The sequence below is a fragment of the Bos taurus genome, chromosome 16 (genome assembly GCF_002263795.3).
Source record: "Bos taurus isolate L1 Dominette 01449 registration number 42190680 breed Hereford chromosome 16, ARS-UCD2.0, whole genome shotgun sequence".
Lineage (NCBI taxonomy): Eukaryota > Metazoa > Chordata > Mammalia > Artiodactyla > Bovidae > Bos > Bos taurus.
In genome coordinates, this window is record NC_037343.1 from 34,936,606 (window position 1) to 34,959,146 (window position 22,541).

Below are 22,541 nucleotides of genomic sequence, written 5' to 3' on the forward strand. Positions count from 1 at the left end.
GAGGGGATAGCTGAGAAGCAGGGTCATCTGTGCTGAAGAGCAGGGCACACACACTTAGAGACAATAACAAGGAGAGAACGCAGGGAATAGACTTTCTTGAAGGAGCAGTGTAGCCCTGACTTGGAAGCCCTATGATGCCTGAAGAACCAAGAAACTCCTCCTATCAGACACTTGGCAACAGGAAATCAGTGAGAGTATGAGACTGTTTCTATGTGAGAGTGTCCATGTGTAGCCTGTGTGAATCCAGTATTTTTGGTGCAAAGTTTGATTTTACTATGGATGCCTACCACATCTTTCTTCCATGTTTGCTGGCCCTTATCGCCTGGGTAGGGGATATAATTGGTGTTGTGGTGATCCAAGCCTTCCCTGGATATTGGTTGGGGCCTTCTCTCTGCTCTGTGGTTGTCAGAGCCCTGTCAGGGGCCGGGTCTACTCCACAGTTGTTGGTTTTTATACCAGATCCGCTTCTAAGCTGCAGTGTGAGGTGGGCAGAATGGGCAGGTTCCTGCTGGTAACTAAGCCACTGAGTACCCCTCTGCAGGAGGTGTCCGCCCAGAAGTATGCTCTGTGTTGTCACCTATCACCCTCTGTGTGCACTCACAAAATACACTGTTGTTGGCACTGCGCTCAGCCATGGGCATGCTGGCAATCAGCTCAGGTGCTCCAAAGAAACGGCACTCACAAACTTCTATTGTAAGGAAAACTAGTCATTTAAATTATTTGAAACTGAGCAGTCACCACTTTGGCATAAATTTGTGAGGGGCACAGACAGACTAAAAGAATATAAGGGGAAACAACCAAGTCAAGTGAATGGTGTGTAAATAACAATAATCTCTTTAATGACACAGATAAGGCCACTTCCCCTCTGCAGTCATTCCACCCTCCACCCCCACCAGCCCCAAATGAGGCAGTTCACGATGGCTGCACCAGGCTCTATGGAGACCATCCACAGGTCACAGGATCTCCACGCCCAAGCATACTCGGGACTCCTGCCCACCAAGGCAGATCACACACCTCCAGGGCCTCCAGCTTGGCCTCCATCACAGGAAACACTTAAAATACCTCCCTAGTTCATTGAGCAAGTTAACTACTTCTTTCTCAGAAAAGACTGACTATTTCCAAAATTTTCAAGAGCCACCAAAGAGGGTGAGCACAAAACACGGCAGGTCTTGCCTCATTGTCATGGTTGGTGCTGATCACTGCAGGGGGCTTTGCCCCCAGATCATCACTGCACACACAGAAAGCAGTCCATACCTCCTACACTGGTGAACGCACCGGTTACAGGACACGTGCTAGAGAGGATGGCAGGGCCTGTCCTCCCCAAGGCTGCTCGCATCCTCGGGGGCTGCTGATCCCAAGCAGCCAAACATCTCCTGGGAGGCATAGGTCATGTACACAAAGCCATCCTCATCCTTGTAGTCCCTGTAGATCTCTGCCATGGTCACATTCATACTTCCCAGGCTCTTGTTGTTCACCAGCAAGTAAAAGGCTTCAGTGGCCCCTAGGACCATGCGGCTCCTGGGTTGGGGAGGAAGGGGCAGGAAGGGGCAGGAAGGGAAAAAGTTAACCCGGAAGGGAATGATTGCTGACCCACAGCCTTTCTTACCTTTATTTGGCCAGTGTAAGCCTATCTACCCAAGATACCCACCTCCCTACTCCAGGGCTGTTACCCTCAAACTTTAGAATTATCTAGGAGAGTCCTGTTGAAAGTGGACTCCATCCCACAGGTTTTGGTTTAGTAGATCTTGGAAGCAGCCCAGAAATCTGTGGGACCGTGAAGCAGGCAGAACTTGCCCTGAAACGTTACTCTAGACGCACAGGCAGTCTAACTTCCACTCCTGCTGCTGCCCGGAGTCTTTCAGAGTGTCATTTATATCTATTTGCTTGCTTATACTAGTGACTGCTAAAATAGGAATTTATATCTGGTCATTACTTTTTTTTTTGAAAATTTTTATTTCTTTATTTTTGTCTGTACTGGGTTTTCGATACTGCGTGCGGGCTTTCTCCAGTTGCGGCAAGCAGGGGCTACTCTCTAGTTGCTGTTCCTGGGCTTCTCATTAGGGTGACTTCTCTTGCTGTGCAGCACTGGCTCTAGGGCACTAAGGCTCCAGCAGCTGGGTTGCACAGGCTTAGTTGCCCTAAGGCATGTAGAATCTTAGTTCCCAGATGAGGGGTCAAACCTGCATCCCCTGCATTGGCTTGCAGATTATTAATTACTGACCGTAAGGAAAGTGAAAAGTCCCTACTTAACTTATTTATATACAACTTCAGTCTTTGTTCCATTTCATTCCCTAATAACAGATAAACTAAGGCACAGAAGCTAAAGAATCTGATGGAAGTAAGCCAAGTGTCCATCAACACATGAATAAACAAAACGTGGTCCATCCACAAATGGAGTATTAATCACCCTTTAAAAAAGGAAGGAAATACTGACAAGTAAATGCTACAATATGGATGAATTTTAAGGACAGTATGTTCAGTGAAATAAGTCAGTCACAAAAGGATACCATATGATCTCACTTATATGAGGTACCTGCTGCTGCTAAGTCACTTCAGTCGTGTCTGACTCTGTGCGACCCCATAGACGGCAGCCCACCAGGCTTCCCCATCCCTGGGATTCTTCAGGCAAGAACACTGGAGTGGGTTGCCATTTCCTTCTCCAATGATGAAAGTGAAAAGTGAAAGTGAAGTCACTCAGTCGTGTCCAACTCTAGCGACCCCATGGACTGCAGCCCACCAGGCTCCTCCGTCCGTGGGATTTTCCAGGCAAAAGTACTGGAGTGGGGTGCCATTGCCTTCTCCGATGAGGTACCTAGCATAGTCAAATTCATAGAGATAGAAGGTAGAATGCTGGTTTCCAGGGATTAGGGGAAGGAGAGGATGGGAAAATCAGTCTTTAATGGGGACAGAGTTTTCCTGTAATGGTTGCACAACAATGTGAATGTACTTAAAGCCATGATCTGCTCGCTTAAAACAATATTTTATCACAATTAAAAATATAATAATAAAAGAAATCAAAGAATCTGCTTATCGTAGCTGTCTCTCTGCAGTAAATAAGATAAATTTATTAGAAACTGGCTAAAAGATTGTTCATTTTTCTGGAGATTTGAAATGTCTTCAAACTCCTAGATGAGCTCAGACTGTGAGACCATCCCATTAAAAACTAGAAAAAAAAATATTCTTAGCTCAAAAATGCTAAGTAAATATGCCTCAGTTTGCTGTGAATTTCAAGTTGAGAATTTCCTGAGTGGTGCAAAGAAAACACATAATGCTGTGTATTTTGACATGTCAGTTAAGCAGCTTTGGGGTGACATTTGAAAAAGGTTGTTGTTGTTTAGTTGCTAAGTTGTGTCATACTCTTTGCCACCCCATGGATTATAGCTCCCAGGTTCCTGTGTCCATGGGGATTCTCCAGGCAAGAATACTGGAGTGGGTTGCCATTTCCTCCCCAGGGGAACTTCTGGACCCAGAGATCAAACCCGCATCTTCTGCATTGGCAGGCGTAGTTTACCACTGAGCAATCTGGGCAGGAATCGAACCCAGGTCTCCTGCATTGCCAGCAGATGCTTTACCATCTGAGCCACCAGGGAAGCCCATTTGGAAAAGCATTACTATGCAAAAGTATAAATCCCTCCCCTTGGGTTGGGGATGCAAAGGAGCAGCCATGTTTGGCTAGATTCATAGGAGTTCTGAATTGTTTTAGTAGCAGAGCAAGATGAATCTGTTGGCAATGGCTTGCCCTGTCTGACCACCCTCCATCCAGACATTAGAGGCACAGCCATTACACCCTAGTCTTAGCTAGGAGGAGCTAAATTTATGTGGTGGGTGGGAGAGGAAGTAGTTTCAGAATCTGATTAACTAACATTGGATAATCCAAAGACCAAACCCTGACCATTGCACTGCTCTCATGTGGTGAGCAAATGCCTGTTCTACATGGGAAAGAGTAGCTCTGAAGATGGGGCTCCTATATTCCCACATCGCACCTTCATCTCCTTTCTTCTTCCACTAGGGTCTCATTTTATTAAGGGTGAGGAGTCTCCAAGAGTGAAAACTTTAGTTTGAATGTTGTTTAGCGTAGGACTTTTGGTCTGTGCTTTTCATTGCTGTTTGTGCAGCTCCCAGCACAGTGCATGATACATAATGGGTGCTTAATATCAGTGTGTTAATGACTTAATGTTAAGATTCAAGTCATCTAAACATATTAAGCACCCATTATGACTTAATGTAAAGATTCAAGGGCTTCCCTGGTGGCTCAGATGGTAAAGAATCTGCTTGCAATGCAGGAGACCAGGTTCTCCTAGGTCAGGGAGATCCTCTGGAGAAGGAAATGGCAACCCACTCCAGTATTCTTGTCTGGGAAATCCCATGGACAGAGGAGCCTGGCAAGCTACAGACCTGGGGGTTGTAACATGATTGAGTGACTAACATACATACAAAGATTCAAATTCTTAGGATGAAGGATGAAGAGTATGATAACTGGAGGTGTACCTACATGGAAAAAAGGAGGAAGTTGTGTCAAAATTCACTTTTTGGTGAAGGCCATGCTGTGCCCCAGCAGCCTGTAGGCTGACAGAAGGAGGGGTCTACACCCGACTGTGGTTCTCCTTGAGTTGCCCCAATTTCCATGGATTAACCTAACCCTTAAGTAGGTCTGAGAAGAATGTAGGGTCTTCGGAAAGAGCTCATTTTTTAAAAAATCATAATAAATTCTCAGATGAAACTGTCTGCATCAGCCAAAACTTTTGAGAGGTTATTTCCAGCACAGGGAGAGTCACATGCCAGCCATGTTTACGGAACCCTTAGTCAGCTATTTTTGGTTTCATATCATTTTTTATTGAGTCCAGCTGGCAGATGACAACTTCAATCCCTTAAGCTTCAAAGTCAGCAACACTGGTTTGACTACGCCTTCCCTTGTTCTGAATGGAAGAAAGAAGGATGTGGGGAAGGTGTGGTTCTCCTGCTCAGTGATTCAGCAGGTGGACAGTGCATTTTCCTACCCCAAATTCCCTCCCAGCCACAAGAGGGAAAATATTTAGAGGTAAAAAGCTGTCCTTGGGCTTTTATAATAGCTAAAAACAGGGTTTTGGACCAGTGTCTAAAAATTCTTAGAGAAATTTGAAGGTAGAAATTAAAACACAGTACCAGTAAAATGTGGAAACAAAGGAAAAAATAGCTGATACATCAATATTGGGAGTGCTCATTTATTTTAGGGCAGTAGCAAAATATTTGACATCATTTTTAAAATTGGTTACTCATGAGATCATTCTTTTTAAAGGCATAGTTGGGGCTCCCCTAGTGGCTCAGTGGTAAAGAGTCAAAGCGTCCGCGTGCTAATGCAGAAGACATGGGTTCTTCGATTCCTGGTCTGGGAAGATCCCACATGTCCAGAGCAACTAAGCCCCTGCACCACAGGCACTGAGCCTGTGCTCTAGAGCCCGGGAGCCACAATTGCTGAGCCCACGTGACGCAACTACTGAAGCCCACGCACCCTAGAGTCATGCTTTGCAACAAAAGAAGCCACCACAATGAGAAGCCCGTGCACCAGAACTAGAGAGTAGCCTCAGCCGGCCACAGTTAGAGAAAAGCCCACACAGCAAAGAAGACACAGCACAGCCACACACACACACATACACACAAGGCATATTGAAGAGAAAGGGGAAGCACAAATCATTCTCCTCCTCTCTGCCACATCCCATCTCTCATTGTTCCAAAAGCCCAAGCCCACACAACACACACCCCCACAGGCACTTAGCTACCTACCGAATGACGCTGAGGAACTGGGTCATGGTCAGTTCCTGTGGGACCAGGAACTTGGTCTTGTCCAGCCGGGGCAGGAACTTCTCCCTGGGGTAGCGCTCCACTATCACCTGTCAAGGGTTTCAACCTGAATCTCCTCTGAAGCAAATGTCAAAGGATACACCTCACTTTTCTATGTCTGAGGAACTTGGACTAGAAAGAAGGAGGTCATTGGCTGGGTTTTGGTGTTTCAAAGAATAGGCTCTCACAGCCCCCCTCCCCCTAATCCCTGCCTTCACCCTCACTCCCACTCCCCAGGACAATGGAGTCTTACCGGGATCTTGCCAGGGAACTTCACTCTGATTCCAGCAACTTCCTCTCTTCTGGTTGCTGTGAACATTTAAGATTAATGAGCACATCAGCATACACAGAAGTCTGTACCTTCCCTCACTGTCTCAAGGGCCAAAACCCAGACAGCTATTCTGAGAGCTTTACCTAAGCTCTTCCTCTGCTTGAAAGGTCTGAGGCTTGGGCTTTTCTGTGGAGTCTGCATTTTGCTCAACAGTTGTGTCTGTGTCTGCCTGGAAAAAAAAAAAAAAAATCTCACCACCAGGACCTAATTCATCCTTCCAGCTGCTTCCAAACTGCCGGCAGGAGCCCAAAGGAGGCTTTTATGTAGGGCTGTGTGACATCAGCCTTCTCCAACCCTCCCTTCTCCCCAGGCAGGAGGAGGTCAGTTCTGAGAAAGGAAATGAAACAGGCACCTGGTTGCTGGTTCAAGAAAGTTACTTCACTCACTACTATTTAAAAATTTTGTTTTTGCTAAAGAAATTAAATTTTATAATGTCATTCATTGGTCATCGAGGCTTCCCTGGTGGCTCAGAGGTAAAAATCTGCCTGACATTGCAGGAGATGCAGGTTCAATCCCTGGATCAGGAACATCCCCTGGGGAAGGAAATGGCAACCCGCACCAGTATTCTTGCCTGGAAGATTCCATAGACAAGAGGAGCCGTGGGGTGGCAAAGAGTCCGACATGACAGTGACTAAAACAAAAAGCATTGGTCCTCCCTATAAATGGTTCTATGAGGGGCCTTGTTTACCGAAACTTGGTCTCACCATGTCGTTCTTTCTCTTACCTTCTGGCTGAATTATTCAGCCTCTTTTCTACACTGAATTTCCTCACTGAGCTATCCTTATTTCAGCCTCTTTTCTCCACTGAATTTCCTCACTGAGCTATCCTTATTTCAGCCTCTTTTCTCCACTGAATTTCCTCACTGAGCTATCCTCATTTTATTACTCTTTATATCCTTAATTAACGTTTAATTAAGCAGTTGTTTCCTGATCTTTGCCTACGCCGTCTCTCCTTCGAATACCCTGGATCAGCTGGGGCTGGTCCCCGGCAAATCAGTATTCTGCCCCAAATCCAAAAAAATCTGCAAGGGAAACAAACACGGGGACGAGACAGCAGGCCAACACGGAGCGGTGCAAGTGTGCGCAGCATGGGGATGAGATGGCAAGCGGACACGGAGCGGTCAGGAGTGTTTGGGGCATGGCCCGGCCTCTCTGAGAATCCCCCAAGAAGATCAGTGCAAAGACTTCTCCATTTAGAACTACTGCCTTCAGCCATTTGAATAACACTGAAAAGCACTGAAGCATGTGAGACCATAGCACCCCCATCAGGGATCAAAGCCGTGCCCCTTGCAGTGGAAGCACAGTCTTAACCTCTGGACTGCCAGGGGACTCCCGAGGTTCCTTTGCATTTTAAGTTTGGGATCAGAGTAGAGGAACATGTCTTAAAAAGTGTTTAGGGGAACTTAATCTAAAATTATGCTAAGTTGGGTTGGTGGAGGGTGAGCCATACATAAGGGGATGAAAGCCCTATTTCGGGTGGGCTTGATAATAATGCAAATGAAGATGGATATGAGAAAGAAGGTGAAACAAGAGTAGGGTTAGTATTTGATGAAATAAAACAAAACAAAACTGAAAAAAAAAAAAATGGTTCTATGAGCCTAAGCTAAGAAGTTATGGGTAGAAACAGTTTCATGTGAGGACATTGTAATACTACAGTAATGAAGCAAATTGAAGAGTGATTCACCTTATCCTGAAATATATTGCTATTTTTCACAGTAAGAAATATTAATAGGTATTCCCAAAAGGTTGAACAATTTGTTCAGATAAAAATAGGTAAAACCAGCGTTAAAATCCAGATGTGTAGCAAAGTAGTATTTCCAACATATTTTGTTCATATTTTTACAGGTCTAGGAATGTGTGTAGAACACTGATTATTATTCTCAGTGCATTTAAAAGATGATAAAACTGAGATCCATGGAAACTGACTCACTGGTCATATGGACAAACAGACCCAGTTCTTATTCTCGGATCAGGGTGTTTCACCTGATTGTGCTTCTTTTATGCATTAATTATGGTTCTAGCGATTCAGCTTTCCCATTTGATGCTGATCACCTCCTTACCTTACATCCAGGAGCACAGTGGTCCCGCCATCTTATTCAGATATGTCCTAACAATAAATAGGACCATTTGGATTTCTTCCACTGTCTCTGAAGGTACCATGATTTTCATAGGTCATCTCTGGTTCTGTTCCATGCAGGACACTGGACATTGAAGTCTTCAGCCTAATGATGATGACATAGAGAAAACCAAACATTCTCTAGGTTTGTTGAGGGACACAAAGAAAAGTAGGTTAGTCAGCTTTTTTATGGGCTTCCCTTGTGGCTCAGCTGGTAAAGAATTCACCTGCAATGCGAGAGATCTTTGTTTGATCCCTGGGTTGGGAAGATCCCCTGGAGAAGAGACGGCTACCCACTTCAGTATTCTGGCCTAGAGAATTCCATAGAGTGTATAATCCATGGGGTCACAAAGAGTTGGACACAAATGAGAGACTTTCACTTTCACTACTTAAAACTTCTCCATTAAAACTTTTTTTTTTTTTTTTTGCCTTTTCTCCTGCCTAGGAAGCTAGGTAGGCTTCCCTGGTAAAAAATCCACCTACTAATGCAGGAGATGCGGGCTCAGTCTTTGGGTCAGGAATATCCCCTGGAGAAGGAAATGCCACCCCACTCCAGTATTCTTGCCTGGAAAATTCCACAGAGAAGCCTGGCAGGATACAGCTCATGGAGTCACCAAAGAGTCGGAAGTGACTTAATGACTAAAGAACAACAACAGGAACCTAGGACTTCATAAAGTTGCTGGACTCACTCTGAGTCCTTGAGTCCACAGGGAAGAGAGGGAACTTGGCCTCACTAGTCAGAGGGTGTCTTAGAAGGCTTGCAGATCCTAGGGCCATTCCTCCATGGACAATGTCCTGGGAGTAGGTTGCGGCAATGACTAGAGGTGCTGGCATTCTGTTATGGTCTGACAGTCTTCCACAGAAACATGATTGCCTTGGGACCCTTTTCTTTTCCCTTTCTTGGTTTTGCCTTCCTTCTCATCTCCACTCAATATCATCTAACCAATCTCTTAAGCTCTGGGCTTTAAAAATGTCTTTTTATTGCTCAAGAAGAAAGAATCTTACATATTTCATATTAACTTTATGATATTTTTCTTTCCTAGATACTTATACTTGAGAAAAATAATCATTATTTCCATTTAATGGTTAAAAATCAGAGACATCACTTTGCTAAAAAGGTCCATATAGTCAAAGCTATGTTTTTTCCAGTAGTCATGTATGAATTTTAGAGCTGGACCATAAAGAAGACTGAGAACTGAAGAATTGCTGCCTTTGAATTGTAGTGCTGGAGAAGACTCTTGAGAGTCCCTTGGACTATAAGATCAAACCAGTCAATCCTAAAGGAAATCAGTCCTGAATATTCATTGGGAGGACTGATGATAAGGCTGAAGTTCCAATATGTTGGCCACCTGATGTGAAGAGCTGACTCACTGGAAAATATCCTGATGCTGGGAAAGACTGAACAGGAGGATAAGGGGTTCACAGAAGATGAGATGGCTAGATAGTATCACTGACTCAATGGATATGAGTTTGAGCAAACTCTGGGAGATAGTGAAAGACAGGGAAGCCTGGTGTGCTGCAGTTTATGGGGTCGCAAAGAGTCGAACACAACTTAGTCAAGTCCACAAGCTAAGTCAAGTCCAACTCTTTGCATCCCATGCATTGTAGTCCCCCAGGCTCCTCTGTCCATGAGATTTCCCAGGCAAGAATACTGGAGTGGGTTGCCAGTTCCTTTTCCAGAGGGTCTTCGTGACCCAGGGATCAAACTCACATCTCCGGCACTGCAGGCAGATTCTTTACTGCTGAGCCACCAGGGAAGCCCCCTAACTTTAATAGATAAACATAAAGAAAGTTGGTTTTCACCCACATTGCACTCCAGTACAGGTAGGAGACTCCCTGTTTGGCATTGTTTCAGAAGAAATTCAAGTGTACATGCTGCTGTACAATTGAAATTCTGCCATCTCAAGGTTCTGTTTCCACAAGTTCAGATGAGAAAAATAGGTGGAAAAGAAACTTACACTTAGCCTTCTCAGACTTAAAGTGTTTAGCGTGGTAACATCTCAGAGTGTTCACTCATATTCCTTTGATGAACATTAATCATATGACCGTACCTATAGAGAGGCCTCTATCATAATCACTACTTTTTCCAACATAGTGATTATATTCCAAGCAATTAATATGTCCTTTATTAATTTTACATTTCAATATTCCACAAAAATAGTATGCATACCATTTGGTATTCATATACATACTTGGAAAAGTAAATGGCAACCCACTCCAATATTCTTGCCTAGGAAATCCCAAGGACAGGGGAGCCTGGTGGGCTACATCCATGGGGTCGCAAAGAGTCCGATGTAACTTAGTGACCAAAAGAACAAAAGCAAAAAACATACCACTTGGGGCTGAACTCTGGATCTTTTACCTACTAGCTATGTGACCTTATGGCAATTGATACAACCAACCTCTCTCTCTGCCTCAGTTACCCTGTTGTTGGGGTCCTTTACTGGACCGGACCTGGAGGTCCGGAGTCGACGATAAGAAAGTGGAAGAGAGAGAGCCGGAGGGAGGGAGACAGAGAAAGAGAGGAAGAAAGAAAGAAAGACACAGGGACTCAAGCTCTGATGGAGCAAAGGTGCTTTATTAGCAGAAATGCAGGCTTATATATCTTTAGTAAGATGATTACTCAGCTATTACCCAGGATGAGATTTTATCAATAGCCACAATACGGATAGTCTAACACATACAAGGTCACTGACGCTGAAAAGAGTCACTGCATGTCTCATCCCATGACCTCAGTCCTGAGAACTGCATGCAGCTTTACTCATTCTTGGAATAGGAACTGATAAGGAACAGAGAATCCTTAAGAAATAAAAAACAGCATGCAGGAATCCTCCTGTTAAATGTTCCCTGACACCCTGTGTGTAAAATAAAAATAATATCTACCTTGGGGGACTGTGAGCATCAAATGAATTAGTTAATATATGCAAACACTTACAAGAATGGCTTGTACATACAACTCAAAAAGTGTAAGTTAATGTTGTCACAATTTAATTGATGAACAGCTTGAGGATCAGAGGGGTAATGTTATTTGAAAAAGACAAGGTCAGTCTGGACAACAGACTTGGGTTATCAATATCACAAATGTCTTCATCATCACTATTTCCCTCATTGGAATAGGCAGGAAGCACACATCATGTTTGATACTATACTTGCTAATTACTACCTATATTTTCTCATTTCTTCTGAAAAAGAGAACTGAAGCTCAGAGAAAAAGTAACAAGCTCTGTATTGCACAGGTGGTAGGATCTGAACAACACAAAAACCATGCTGCTAACATGCTCTCGAATTTTAAGTTGAAAAGTTGGGAGTAGAAAATATTGTGCTCTAGGGGAAATATTTTCTTAAACATTTCTCTGGCAACCTCCTCATCTGCACAGTTCTTAAAGGGCCAGACACTGTCATTCCAGTGTACAAATCTTCAAAGTTCAGATCAAAATGAAGAATACCCCCTCAATACCTCCAAATGTAGGTATTAAACACTTTAAGTCTATAAATGAAGAATACCCCTTCAATACTTCCAAAGACTATTTCTTCCTTTAGTCCCCAAATACCATCACAGATGGTCTCTTCAGAAATCAAAAGATGGCATCCCAGAATAAAGGTGAGTAGGCTGCCTCCAGGTCCTATGGAGGTAAGTATAAATGATTTAAGGTCCTGCCCCACAGCTCCAAAAATCCAGTCATAATTCTTGGTATCCTTTAATGAGTCAAATTTTCAGGTGTTTGTGTCTTATTAAACAAAACTTTTCTGACATCAAAGCATCCCGTAGACCCAGGGAAGTAGAAAGGGGAAAATAAGCCTAATGTGAGTTTGGACCACAGTTTGAACACCAGGTTGGGGAGGTGGCAGGCCTTGATATCAGCCACAGAGGGAGTTCCAAGCCCATTTTATTAAGATCCTAGGCAAATTCTTGCTTCTGCACCTCTTATTTATTCTAATGTATGGATTGGCACAGTGGTAGAGAATCTGTCTGCTAATGCAGAAGATGCTAGAAACGCTGCTTTGATCTGAGTTGAGAAGTGCCCCTAGAGAAGGAAATGGCAACCTACTGCAGTATTCTTGCCTGGGAAATCCCATGGACAGAAGAGCCTGATGGGCTACAGTCCGTGGGGTCACAAAAAGGAGGACAGGACTGAGCACACACACACACACACACATTCCTGACAACACCTAACCGTTGGTCCTGTAGCCTCCTAACAAACCTCCATGTTTAGAATGGTGTGGCTAATTTCACTTTTCTGCAAACATATTCTGTACATCCCTTTCTCTAAGTTTTGGTCACAGAAAGCATCCCAACTGCCTCTTTACCTGTCTTGGTTTCACACATCCCATTCAAGGACAATCAGGTTCCAAATTCTAAAAAAGTTCCAAAGAAGAGCCTGTCTATTTCTCTGGGAACATTTGCTACGCAGCTGCTACTGCTGCTAAGTCATTTCAATCGTGTCTGACTCTGTGCGACCCCATAGACGGAAGCCCACGAGGCTCCCCTGTCCCTGGGATTCTCCAGGCAAGAACACTGGAGTGGGTTGCCATTTCCTTCTCCAATGCATGAAAAGTGAAAGTAAAGATGCTCAGTCGTGTCCGACTCTTAGCAACCCCATGGACTGGAGCCTACCAGGCTCCTCCGTCCATGGGATTTCTCAGGCAAGAGTACTGGAGTGTGTTGCCATTGCCTTCTAGAGTTACACTATTACAATCATTGATCAATATTTGCTATAGGTACAACTTATATCCATTAATACCACCAAGGGCTTCCCAGATGGCGCTAGAGGAAAAGAACCTGCCTACCAGTGCAGGAGACACAAGAGACGTAGGTTCATTCCCTGGGCTGGGAAGATTCCCCTGAAGGAGAAAATAGAAACCTACTCCAGTATTCTTGCCTGGAGAATTGCATGGACAGAGGGACCTGATGGGCTACCGTCCATGGGGTTGCAAAGAATCTGGCACAACTGAGTAACTTAGCGTGGACATGTGCAGTAACACCAGACATTTGTGTGTGTGTGTGTGTATGACATATAAACAGCTCTGGCTTATTCCCATCAAACATGTCCCTCACAGTGTAGAGGACAAAGACGTAACCAAAACATAGAACCTACCCTCACTGGGTAGCCACACTTGAGTCTTTCTTGTCTCTGTTCTGTATTCATTGGGCCATTTGTTGCCTAGGTCTAATCTTCTCTACAACAAAAACATATCTGTGAAGCACCCTAACAGTAATGGCATCTAGAATGATTTATATCACGAAATGGATTAAATTTTCCAAGGGAGGCTGTTAAGTGTTTCTCCTTCTTCTAGCCCCTTTTCTGTAACATCTTTCCTGTTATATATTTTTGTGGCTAGTAAAATCACTAAAACATTCCTCTTTTGGTTGAATAAATTAGCTTTCAAATCTTAATTACTATGAAATCTTGAGAGGGAGAATTTTCACTTTTTTCCAAAATGCAGTATAGAAATTTTTGATGCAACATTGTTTAAATACTGAAAACATTATCTAAACGTCATTAAGAAATAAGTTAATTATGACATGCATTTTATGGAGTTAGAATAATTAAAGGTAAACTAATCTATCTAGATTAGGAAAAGATGTTTAAATCCTATGCGGATTAAAACAAGTTAGTTTCAGAAACTGTTTTAAAGAAGTCACAGAAAACTTCATAAAAAATAAAATGCCCACAACCTGACAGAAGGGAAAATTAGGATTGGGGGTACTAATTAAGAGACTTGAAGTTAGTCTGTAATGCTGGAACTTTTTCATAAATGTGACTATATTTGTGCCTGACTTGTACCATTAAAAGAAACAAAAGTAAAATATTGTATGCAAGCCTGAGTTTTTATTTCCAGTTTTTTAAGGAATCTCCACATTGTTCTCCATAGTGTAATCTCAAAGGGTGAGTTTTTAAAGACTTAAAGACTTGCGGAATTCTTTTCAGACATTAAGCAATGTGGAGGAGCTGCCCTCTTGTGGAGCCTTTGGAATAGACTTTAAAATGTGTGTTAGTCGCTCAGTCCTGTCTGACTCTTTAAAACCCCCATGGACTGCAGCCCGCCAGGCTCCTTGATCCATGGAATTCTCCAGGCAAGAATACTAGAGTGAGTAGCCATTCCCTTCTCCAGGGGATCTTCCCAACCCAGGGCTAGAACCTGGGTCTCCTGCATTGCAGGCAGAATCTTTACCATCTGAGCTACCAGGGATAAATCAGAGAATTTACTGTTTGGGTCACAGGATTTTGGAGCTGTAATGTTTGTTCTATGAGAAAAAAAAAAAAAAAGACAACAAAAGTTCAATAGTTTACTCAAGGTCACTTAAGAGTTTTGGGCAAATCAGAATTATTAATATATATCAAGTCTTCTGATCCCTATCTAGCATTCGATTATTCTTCTGTCGCTGCTAAGCAATGAGTCAACAACTGTTAAACACTGACAACGTGTTTATAAAGACTTCAGGTGCTATACAATACGCAGTGCCCGGTGGCCAGAAGTCATGTGATAAGAACGTGAAATACTGATCATATTGCTAGGAACTTTCTAGGCATTGAGAAACAAAGGTGGATAATACTGATTGTGCAGTGGATTATAAAGTCAAATGTAATTGATATAGTTTTACGTTACCCTCAGGCTACATCTGGGCTTCCCAGCTGATAGCTGGGAAACTCAGCTGGTAAAGAATCCACCTGCAATGCAACAGGCCCCGGTTTGACACCTGGGTCAAGAAGATCCCCTGGAGAAGGGTTAGGCTACACACTCCAGTATTCTTGGGCTTCCCTGGTGACTCAGATCGTAAAAGAATGCATCTACAATGCGGCAGACCTGCAGACCTGGGTTTGATCTCTAGGTTGGGAAGGTTTCCTGGAGGAGGGCATGGCAACCCACTCCAGTATTCTTGCCTGGAGAATCCTATGGACAGAGGAGCTGGGTGGGCTATAGTCCATGGGGTTGGAAAGAGTCAGACACGACTGAGCGACTAAGCACAGCACAGCACAGGCCGCACTGCATCTAGTCATTAAACAAGCAACAATAAACAACAGTGTACTGATGGAGAGGGGCAGGGGGTTGAAGAGAGACCCCTTCTGAGACATAAGCGCATGAAGAAGGCTAAAAACTGAAGATAGAGCAGGAACACTGAAAAACAAACAAAACTAAAAACCCTAGCACCACACTAGAGGACTTTATTGTCATAGCAATAATAAACCCAAGCCAGTTAAACTCCTGAGTAGACTTTACAATGCCTCACACTAACCCCTAGTGGAAGATGCATGCTCATTTCCAAGTGTACTATTTACTTCGGTCACTACTTTCCTATATCAATATATGGCATACAAGTCAATCAGAAAACATGATACACACACACACAAAACAAGGAAAATGAAAACACTTTCAAGACACAAGATGCAGAACCAGACTCAGAGATGACCCAGATACTAGAAATATCAGACAAAGTATTTAAAATCACTATAGTTAATATGCCTTGCATAAAATATGGACCATATGTGCATGAGCGGGTTGGGGGAATGTCAGCAGAGAGACAGAAACTGTAAGTTAGAAATACAAGAAATAAAAACAAAAAGCAGAATAACCCAGATGAAGAGTCAGGGAAAGAATTGGTTAACTAGAAAATGGGTTCATAGCAATTACCCAAACTGAAAAACGGAGTAGAAAGTAAACGTAACAGCCCTAATAGCTATGTGACAACTTATAGCTTTCTAATGTGTGCAGCTGGAACCCCAGAAGAAGAGAGAATGGGACCTATATAGGGAAGTGAGACCGAGTTCAATTTGTTGTCACTTTATCCCATCTTTTCCTCCTTGTACTTTCACTGTGCTTCATGTCTTTCAAGAACAGAGGTTGTCTGGTGCCGACTGTCCAGTTAACTTTTGGAAACGAGGATAGTTGCTGGATTCCGTGCCCAAGGCACAGGATGTGTATCACTGAATTGTGGCAGGGCCTATAGTCTAAGGTACGTATTTTAACATTTTTAAGAACAGTGTATACCTTAAAGTTGATGGAGTTTATTCCCAACGGTACATAAATTAATGATGCCTCTTACAATCATATTTTCAATTTGATGGAATACTATTAAAATAATATGATTTAAAAAAATTGTTGTATGGCAGAAACCAACACACCATTGTAAACATTTTAACAAATATTTACATAAATGAAAAAAACAGAATATGAAGGGCCACACAAAACAAGTAAATGGCCTAATAAATTAGAAGGCCACCATTTTACTTTCTGACATCAATACCCTAATAAGCTATTATGAGCAAACCTTGTCATAATTCGAGAAACCTGGGTTCAATCCCTGAGCTGGGAAGATCCCTTGGAGAAGGGAAAGACTATCCACTCCAGTATTCTGGCCTGGAGAATTCCATGAACTCTATAGTCCATAGGGTCACAAAGAGTTGGACACTACTGAGCTCCCTGTAACCACCACCCTAAATTTTATAGCTATCGCTTCCTTATATTTCTCTTATTGTCTAATCACCAGAGTGGGCCTCCCTAAATAATTTAGTTTTGTCCTTTTTTTAATATGGACTTTTCCTCTCCCTTTCCTTAAAATTTATCTGTTGAGAATCCAAAGGCATTTAATCTGTAATTTCTTGCTGTCTGAATTTTGCTAATTGCACACTCAGGTTGCAGTTCCCTATTTCCTCTGTCCTCTGTATTTTCTGCAATTCTGCAGTTGGATCCAGAGGAATGATGTCTCATCTCCAATCCCGTGGCAAGACTAGAGGATGCTGAGTTCTTTCATTAAGAGAAATGAAATGTCTAGTTACAATGTTAATAGCAGCTGACACTCTAAACCTAAATCCATTAATCCACTGGGGATTGCAAAACAGTAATATCTCTTTTTCATTGTTAGAGCACTAAAAAGAGATTTATCTTCTGTTTGGTAACCCACTGGTACAGTATAAAGATGGGCATTCCTTGTAACTCAGTTGGTAAAGAATCTGCCAGCAATGCAGGAGACCCAGGTTTGATTCCTGGGTTGGGAAGATCCCCTGGAGAAGGAAGTGGCAACCCATTCCAGTATTCTTGCCTGGAGTATAAAGTATACAGTATAAAGATAGGGGAAATGCCTGATATTTCTCCTTTTACTTTCCCATATTCAAGATAATGCGTTGATACTCTGTCATCTTCTGAAGGTGACCAATTTTTTAAAATATGTTTATGATGGGATCAAACAAAGGACAGTTCCTATCTTTTCAAGATCAAAATCACCCATGTTTGGAGAGTGGGGTCCTCTTCAGGTGTCTCCTTATATTTCTCTTATTTTTGAATTTACATTTTTGAAATTACATATTACTCACTAAAGACTTCTGTTTTAACAAGATCCCTCAGGCTTGCTTTTATACGTCTTTTCCAAGCTCTCATTTCTTTCAGTAAAAAGTGGTATATTAAGACTAGTGATTGGGATGCTCATTGGTAAAGGATTGGTTACTTTTTTCTGGGTCTCTTTAGTATGTGTGGGTAGGTCTCCCGCACTGTAGGCAGACGCTTTACCATCTAAGCTACCAGGGAAGCTCTATGTATGTACACATACACATATATGTATATGTGTGTATATACATTCATAAGTTTACTAGTACTTCCAACTCAAGTTTATAACTACATTAAAAAAAATTAAGCTGTTCTGTATTTTGTCTTAATCTTTTTCCTAGACATTAAGAATCTTGGGGGTGGGGAAGAATCTTGGTTCTCAAGAAAATTGGGGATGAATTAAAATATCCCACAAATACTCGTTTACCCTATCCCACATTATATACACAACAGTCCTAAAATAACAATTATCAGACTACTTCAAACTAAACCAAATGTTTTGCATATGGTCTCTTCTCTGTAGCTGTACTGTCTATATCATCTGGGCACACAGTCATTGCATATCATATTTCCCTTTTAGCTCTCATTTTTAGTTGTACAAATCACTATGTTTGATGGTCATCATCAATAGTTATGGTGCTATTTCTCCAGTTATTTTGGTTATTTTCTGATTTCTCAGGAAGAGCTTAAGTGAGCAATAATTTCCAAATTCTTGTTTGATAGATGTTTGTATTCTTTATACTTGAAGGTGATTTTGTTGAATATAAAATCTTTTGCTTACATTTTCCCTTGAGTATCTGTAACACATTACTCAATTTCTTCAGGTATAAAGAATAATTGTGGAAAAATCTCATGATTATTATTTTTTTTCTTACATGTCACTCACTGTCCTTGCCTATCCAGAGGATTTTTCCTTCTTTAAAGTAACTTGTTGCTTACGTCTTGGTGTTAGCTGTTTGGGATCAATAATCCTGGGTGAAAGAGTGCATTTTAAAAATATTGTTTCAAATCTTAAAATTTAAAATTTTGCTGAAATAATAGGTTGTGTTTTCTTCAGAGACTCTTATTATCTGTATATTGGACCTTCTGCTCCATCTTCAGTATCTGTGACTTGCTAATCTTTTAAGGTGTTTTTTCCATTTTGGTTTTTTTTTTTTTAACCTATTTAAGGCATCATCTATCTGTATGATATTTGCTTGTGTTCCTTCTAGCTTTAATTTCTGCAATTTTTATTTCTAATGCTTTCCTGAGCTTGCCTTTTCCCCCCCCCGCCCCTCTGACTTTTTCCAGTTCGAAATTTCCTTCATATTCTATAGCATTTCCTTAACTTTTAGCACATTTTCAAATGTACTGGTTTTGATTGGCTCAGTGGGCCTTTCTGGTAGATTTTCATTATTTGTAGAGATGTTATACTGCTTGAGTCATTAAATCAGTTTTGTAAAGGACTGACCTAAACATTTTTCTGTAGTTTCTTTTTAAGTAAAAATAAATTTCCTAAACTTTGAGCAGGCACGGCTCATGGGAGCTTCTCAGCTGTTTTGCTGCTTTCTCAGTGTTCAAAGTATACTCAGGCAGTATCCTGCTGAGATTTCTTGGCCAACTCTTCCTCTTCCTTTGTGTCTACTGCCTCTTTCCCACTCAAGCTTTTGTTTTACTTGCCAGCAGTTTCTCTTCTGTGAGGGACCCTGTTCCCCTAGAAGGAAGCCTTGGCAAATATGGGAAATCATCTCAAAAGTTCATATGGACTACACTGCTTCAGTCCTTCAGATATAATTGCAGGCCTCATTTACCATTGGATTGCATAACAGTTTTAAATGCTGTTTGCAACTTGGTCTGCTCTGTGTTTCAACAACTACTCTGTAAGTTCTGTAAGTCCATTAGATGACCTATTGCCATTCTCTACTTCTCCCATATAGATGTCAGTACCTCCTTGCAGTCTTGTGGCTGTTGGTGGCTTGTCTTCACCTACTTACATTTTGGGATTTAAATACATGATGCCATCTGAATTTGTTGTAATGTTGTTCACTGGTATTTTGACTTTGTCATCCAGTTGCGGTTATGTGGGGGTTCGGAGACTGAAAAACTACAGCACTGTTGCCATTTCCCTTTCTCAATTTGTTCTGTAATAGGAAACATTCACAGAAAGTTCCATTTTGCTTTTGTTCTTTGTATACCTTTTTCCAGATTTTGAGAAAAAAATTGTCTCCATTTAAAATTTTTATGCTGTTTCTTAAAACATTATGTTTTTTTCCACTTGGACTCTTTATCCAAGTCCTCTACTAAGTCTCATAAAAATTAAACTGCTCTGAATCCCTTTCATTTATCCTCTATATCTCAGACACTTTTATAACTGTTTTACTTCTGGTCAGACTGTCACTTCACTTCCTTACTTCAGATCTTCACTTGCATACCTGGTTTTGGTTCCCATCTATTTCTTTGCAGAGTATGGACAAATCATCGATTCTGTAGCTTTAGTAGTAATATCTTACATCACACCTAGGACATAAGTTTTAAATGTAAGTTAAGGAATTTTTAGCCTACACTTCAAAACAGATATACAAGAGAAACAGGCTATTTTGGAAGTTTAAGAATATGAATGATATAAGTAGTTCCTTTCATAAGATGCTGAAAGCAATTTTCCTTCACTGTCAATCTGTAACCTACCAAGCTCTTCAGGGATGACAGAGCACTGTCCCATTTATGCAGTGATCTTTAACCCTTCCAACTACCCCTCCCATCCCAGCAACCATATTTCCAATTCAACCCTGAAAGACAAGAAAGGCAGGTGGAAAAAAATGAAAACATGGAAAAGTATAGTAATTTCTTATAGTACAAAATGATCACAGAATTGTGGTTTTCCATTTACCATCTTTGTATTTGACAACATTATAGAAATCTTTGGAATAGATTTTTGTTTCTTTAGAATAGATTTTTGTTTTAAAACTATGTATTTTGGCTGCACTGGGACCTAGTTGCAGCATGGGGACCCTTAGTTGTGGCAAGTGGGATCTAGTTCCCTGATCAGGGGTCGAACCCAGGTCCCCTGCATTGGGTGCAAGGAGTCTTAGCCGCTGTACCACAGGGAAAGTAGGAGAGTAGATTTTCCAAAGTTCTTTCTCTAGTTAGCTTCTTATAAAAATATAAAAAGCCAAACAAGAACAGTTACAAAATTATTATAAAAAATTGTGTTCTATTTAAAATAAATAGCATAGATCTAAGAACAAATCTTTCAGAATGGCCTCATTTCCAAACAGGACTCGAAATTGATAGAGATTCTCTTGCAGGCAACAGTCTCCCAGCTGCTTGCGTTTACTGGAATAGTGCTCTCTGAACAAGCATACATTCAGAATTGTTAAATATATCCTCTTCTTCTGGAGTTAGCTGGATGTTATCTTTGACTGGAGACAGGGGATCTGGCTTCTTACAAGAAGGAAGCTTTTCAGAATCTCTGCAAAATATAATAAAATGAATTTGGTGTTTTTATGGTAGTGTTTATTCGATAATAATCTGCCTGGACAAAATAGAGGTATATAAAGAGGATAAGAACCTCTACTGTATAATTTCTCTCAATTCATTATGTAACACAATCAAATTCTCCTCTGAGTATGCCCCACAGAATTTGAGTTTTGCTTCTTAGTACCCATTCCTGCTTTCTAAATCATCTTTCAAAGGAGGTACCACACCACTACTAAACAGACACTAGCTAAGGTAGAATGATTTCAGTAAACAAACTTTAGTTTTTTTCTTTCTAGCATCCTTCTCAAGTCTGGCTGAGAAGCAGCGTGAGTGAAGCATGAACAAACGTTTAAGCCCTATCTTTTCACTCCTTCCCCTCTCCCAACTTTTGGAAGGAAGTTCTACGTCTATAAAAACTAATCCTATTCCCAAGACCCTTTTGGGGGGTTTGTAATATTTAAAACTATTTTCATAATAGTATTTAGACTTTATATACTTTTCATACTGTGATGATACTTGTATCAATAACCTAAAAAAGGACACTTGTGTTGATAATAAGCTGCTGACAATGAGTCAACACAGTATCACCAAACTGTTTAAGAAATATTGATAGTACTAAAAGAAAAGTCAGTCTCACTATGGAAATTCAAATTTAATTATTTAGCAAAGGGCTTCTCTAAAATGAACAGAGATTGTTTGTTATTTCTAAGGAAAAAAAAAACAAAACCTAACAGCATTAGTTGCCAGAGACAAAAATTCAAGCTTTCCAGTGAAAATTAGAATTTTGGAAAACTTATATCTGTCCCTTGACGCCTTCCCAATACTTAAAAGACTGCTGGCAAGACTGTGATTTTTAAAAATATTGTATAATGAAATGTGTCAACAATTGAAAGATAAGCACAACTCAGTAAGTCCACATTTTTCAAATGATTTACACCAATGTTATAAAATTATGAATGAGTAAAAGATGAACACCAAAATACAATATGAGCCAGTAGACTGTAATATATAAAAATCAATTAATATGGTTTCATATCCTATATTACAACTTTTGAGAAACTACCACGTACTGAATTTTGGTGTAATATAAAAGAAGAAAAATTAAAATTAAATAAAAAATGCTATTATGCTAAAGTGCATTTACATGTGGGACCAGATTTTCTTCATATAACTCAACCAAAACATAACAAATCAAACAAAGAAGCAGATATAAGAATGCAGTTCAGTTACATTAAATTGGACAGAAAAGATCTGCAAAAATGTAAAACAATGTCATTCTCACTTTTGTTTTGAAAAACATAGTTTTGTAAAAATATACTATCAATTTTAAGATGAAATGAGATTGTTGTTATTTTAAAATAAATAAATATTTTCTAAATGTCCCTTTTAATAACAGATTAAAAACAGATATAACCCACATAAAGCAAAGTACTTTTGGGCTCTCAGTAATTTTTAAGACTATAAAGTGTTCCTAAAGGCAAAAAGCTTGAGAACTGCTGCT

At 41.0% G+C, this 22,541-nt stretch overlaps 2 protein-coding genes across 3 annotated transcripts in view; both read right to left on the reverse strand.

Moving 5' to 3' along the window:
- Window positions 1-811: 811 nt before the first annotated feature.
- On the reverse strand, window positions 812-6,683 carry MAP1LC3C (microtubule associated protein 1 light chain 3 gamma). 2 transcript variants are annotated; one of them, NM_001101058.2, is given in 5 exon segments: window positions 813-1,518; window positions 5,761-5,867; window positions 6,071-6,126; window positions 6,232-6,317; window positions 6,501-6,683. In NM_001101058.2, coding segments are annotated over 4 exon segments (447 nt in total). In that variant the 5' UTR covers window positions 6,290-6,317; window positions 6,501-6,683; the 3' UTR covers window positions 813-1,292.
- A 10,844-nt stretch (window positions 6,684-17,527) lies between these two features.
- EXO1 (exonuclease 1) overlaps window positions 17,528-22,541 on the reverse strand; it is a 46,775-nt gene continuing 41,761 nt past the window's right edge. The window contains exon 15 of the mRNA NM_001304987.2: window positions 17,528-21,032. Coding sequence (NP_001291916.2) covers window positions 20,894-21,032 — 139 coding nt within the window. The 3' untranslated portion in view covers window positions 17,528-20,893. The remainder of the gene's footprint in view (window positions 21,033-22,541) is intronic.

Coding starts and splice junctions, on each gene's coding strand:
- MAP1LC3C (XM_059875306.1), bottom strand. CDS start 6,289: ATGCAGACTCCACAGAAAAGCCCAAGCCTCAGACCTTTCAAGCAGAGG. Junction 6,127..6,231: donor CAAGCAGAGGAAGAGCTTAG/GTAAAGCTCTCA, acceptor AAATGTTCACAG/CAACCAGAAGAGAGGAAGTT. Junction 1,519..5,760: donor CAGTTCCTCAGCGTCATTCG/GTAGGTAGCTAA, acceptor TCCCCAACCCAG/GAGCCGCATGGTCCTAGGGG.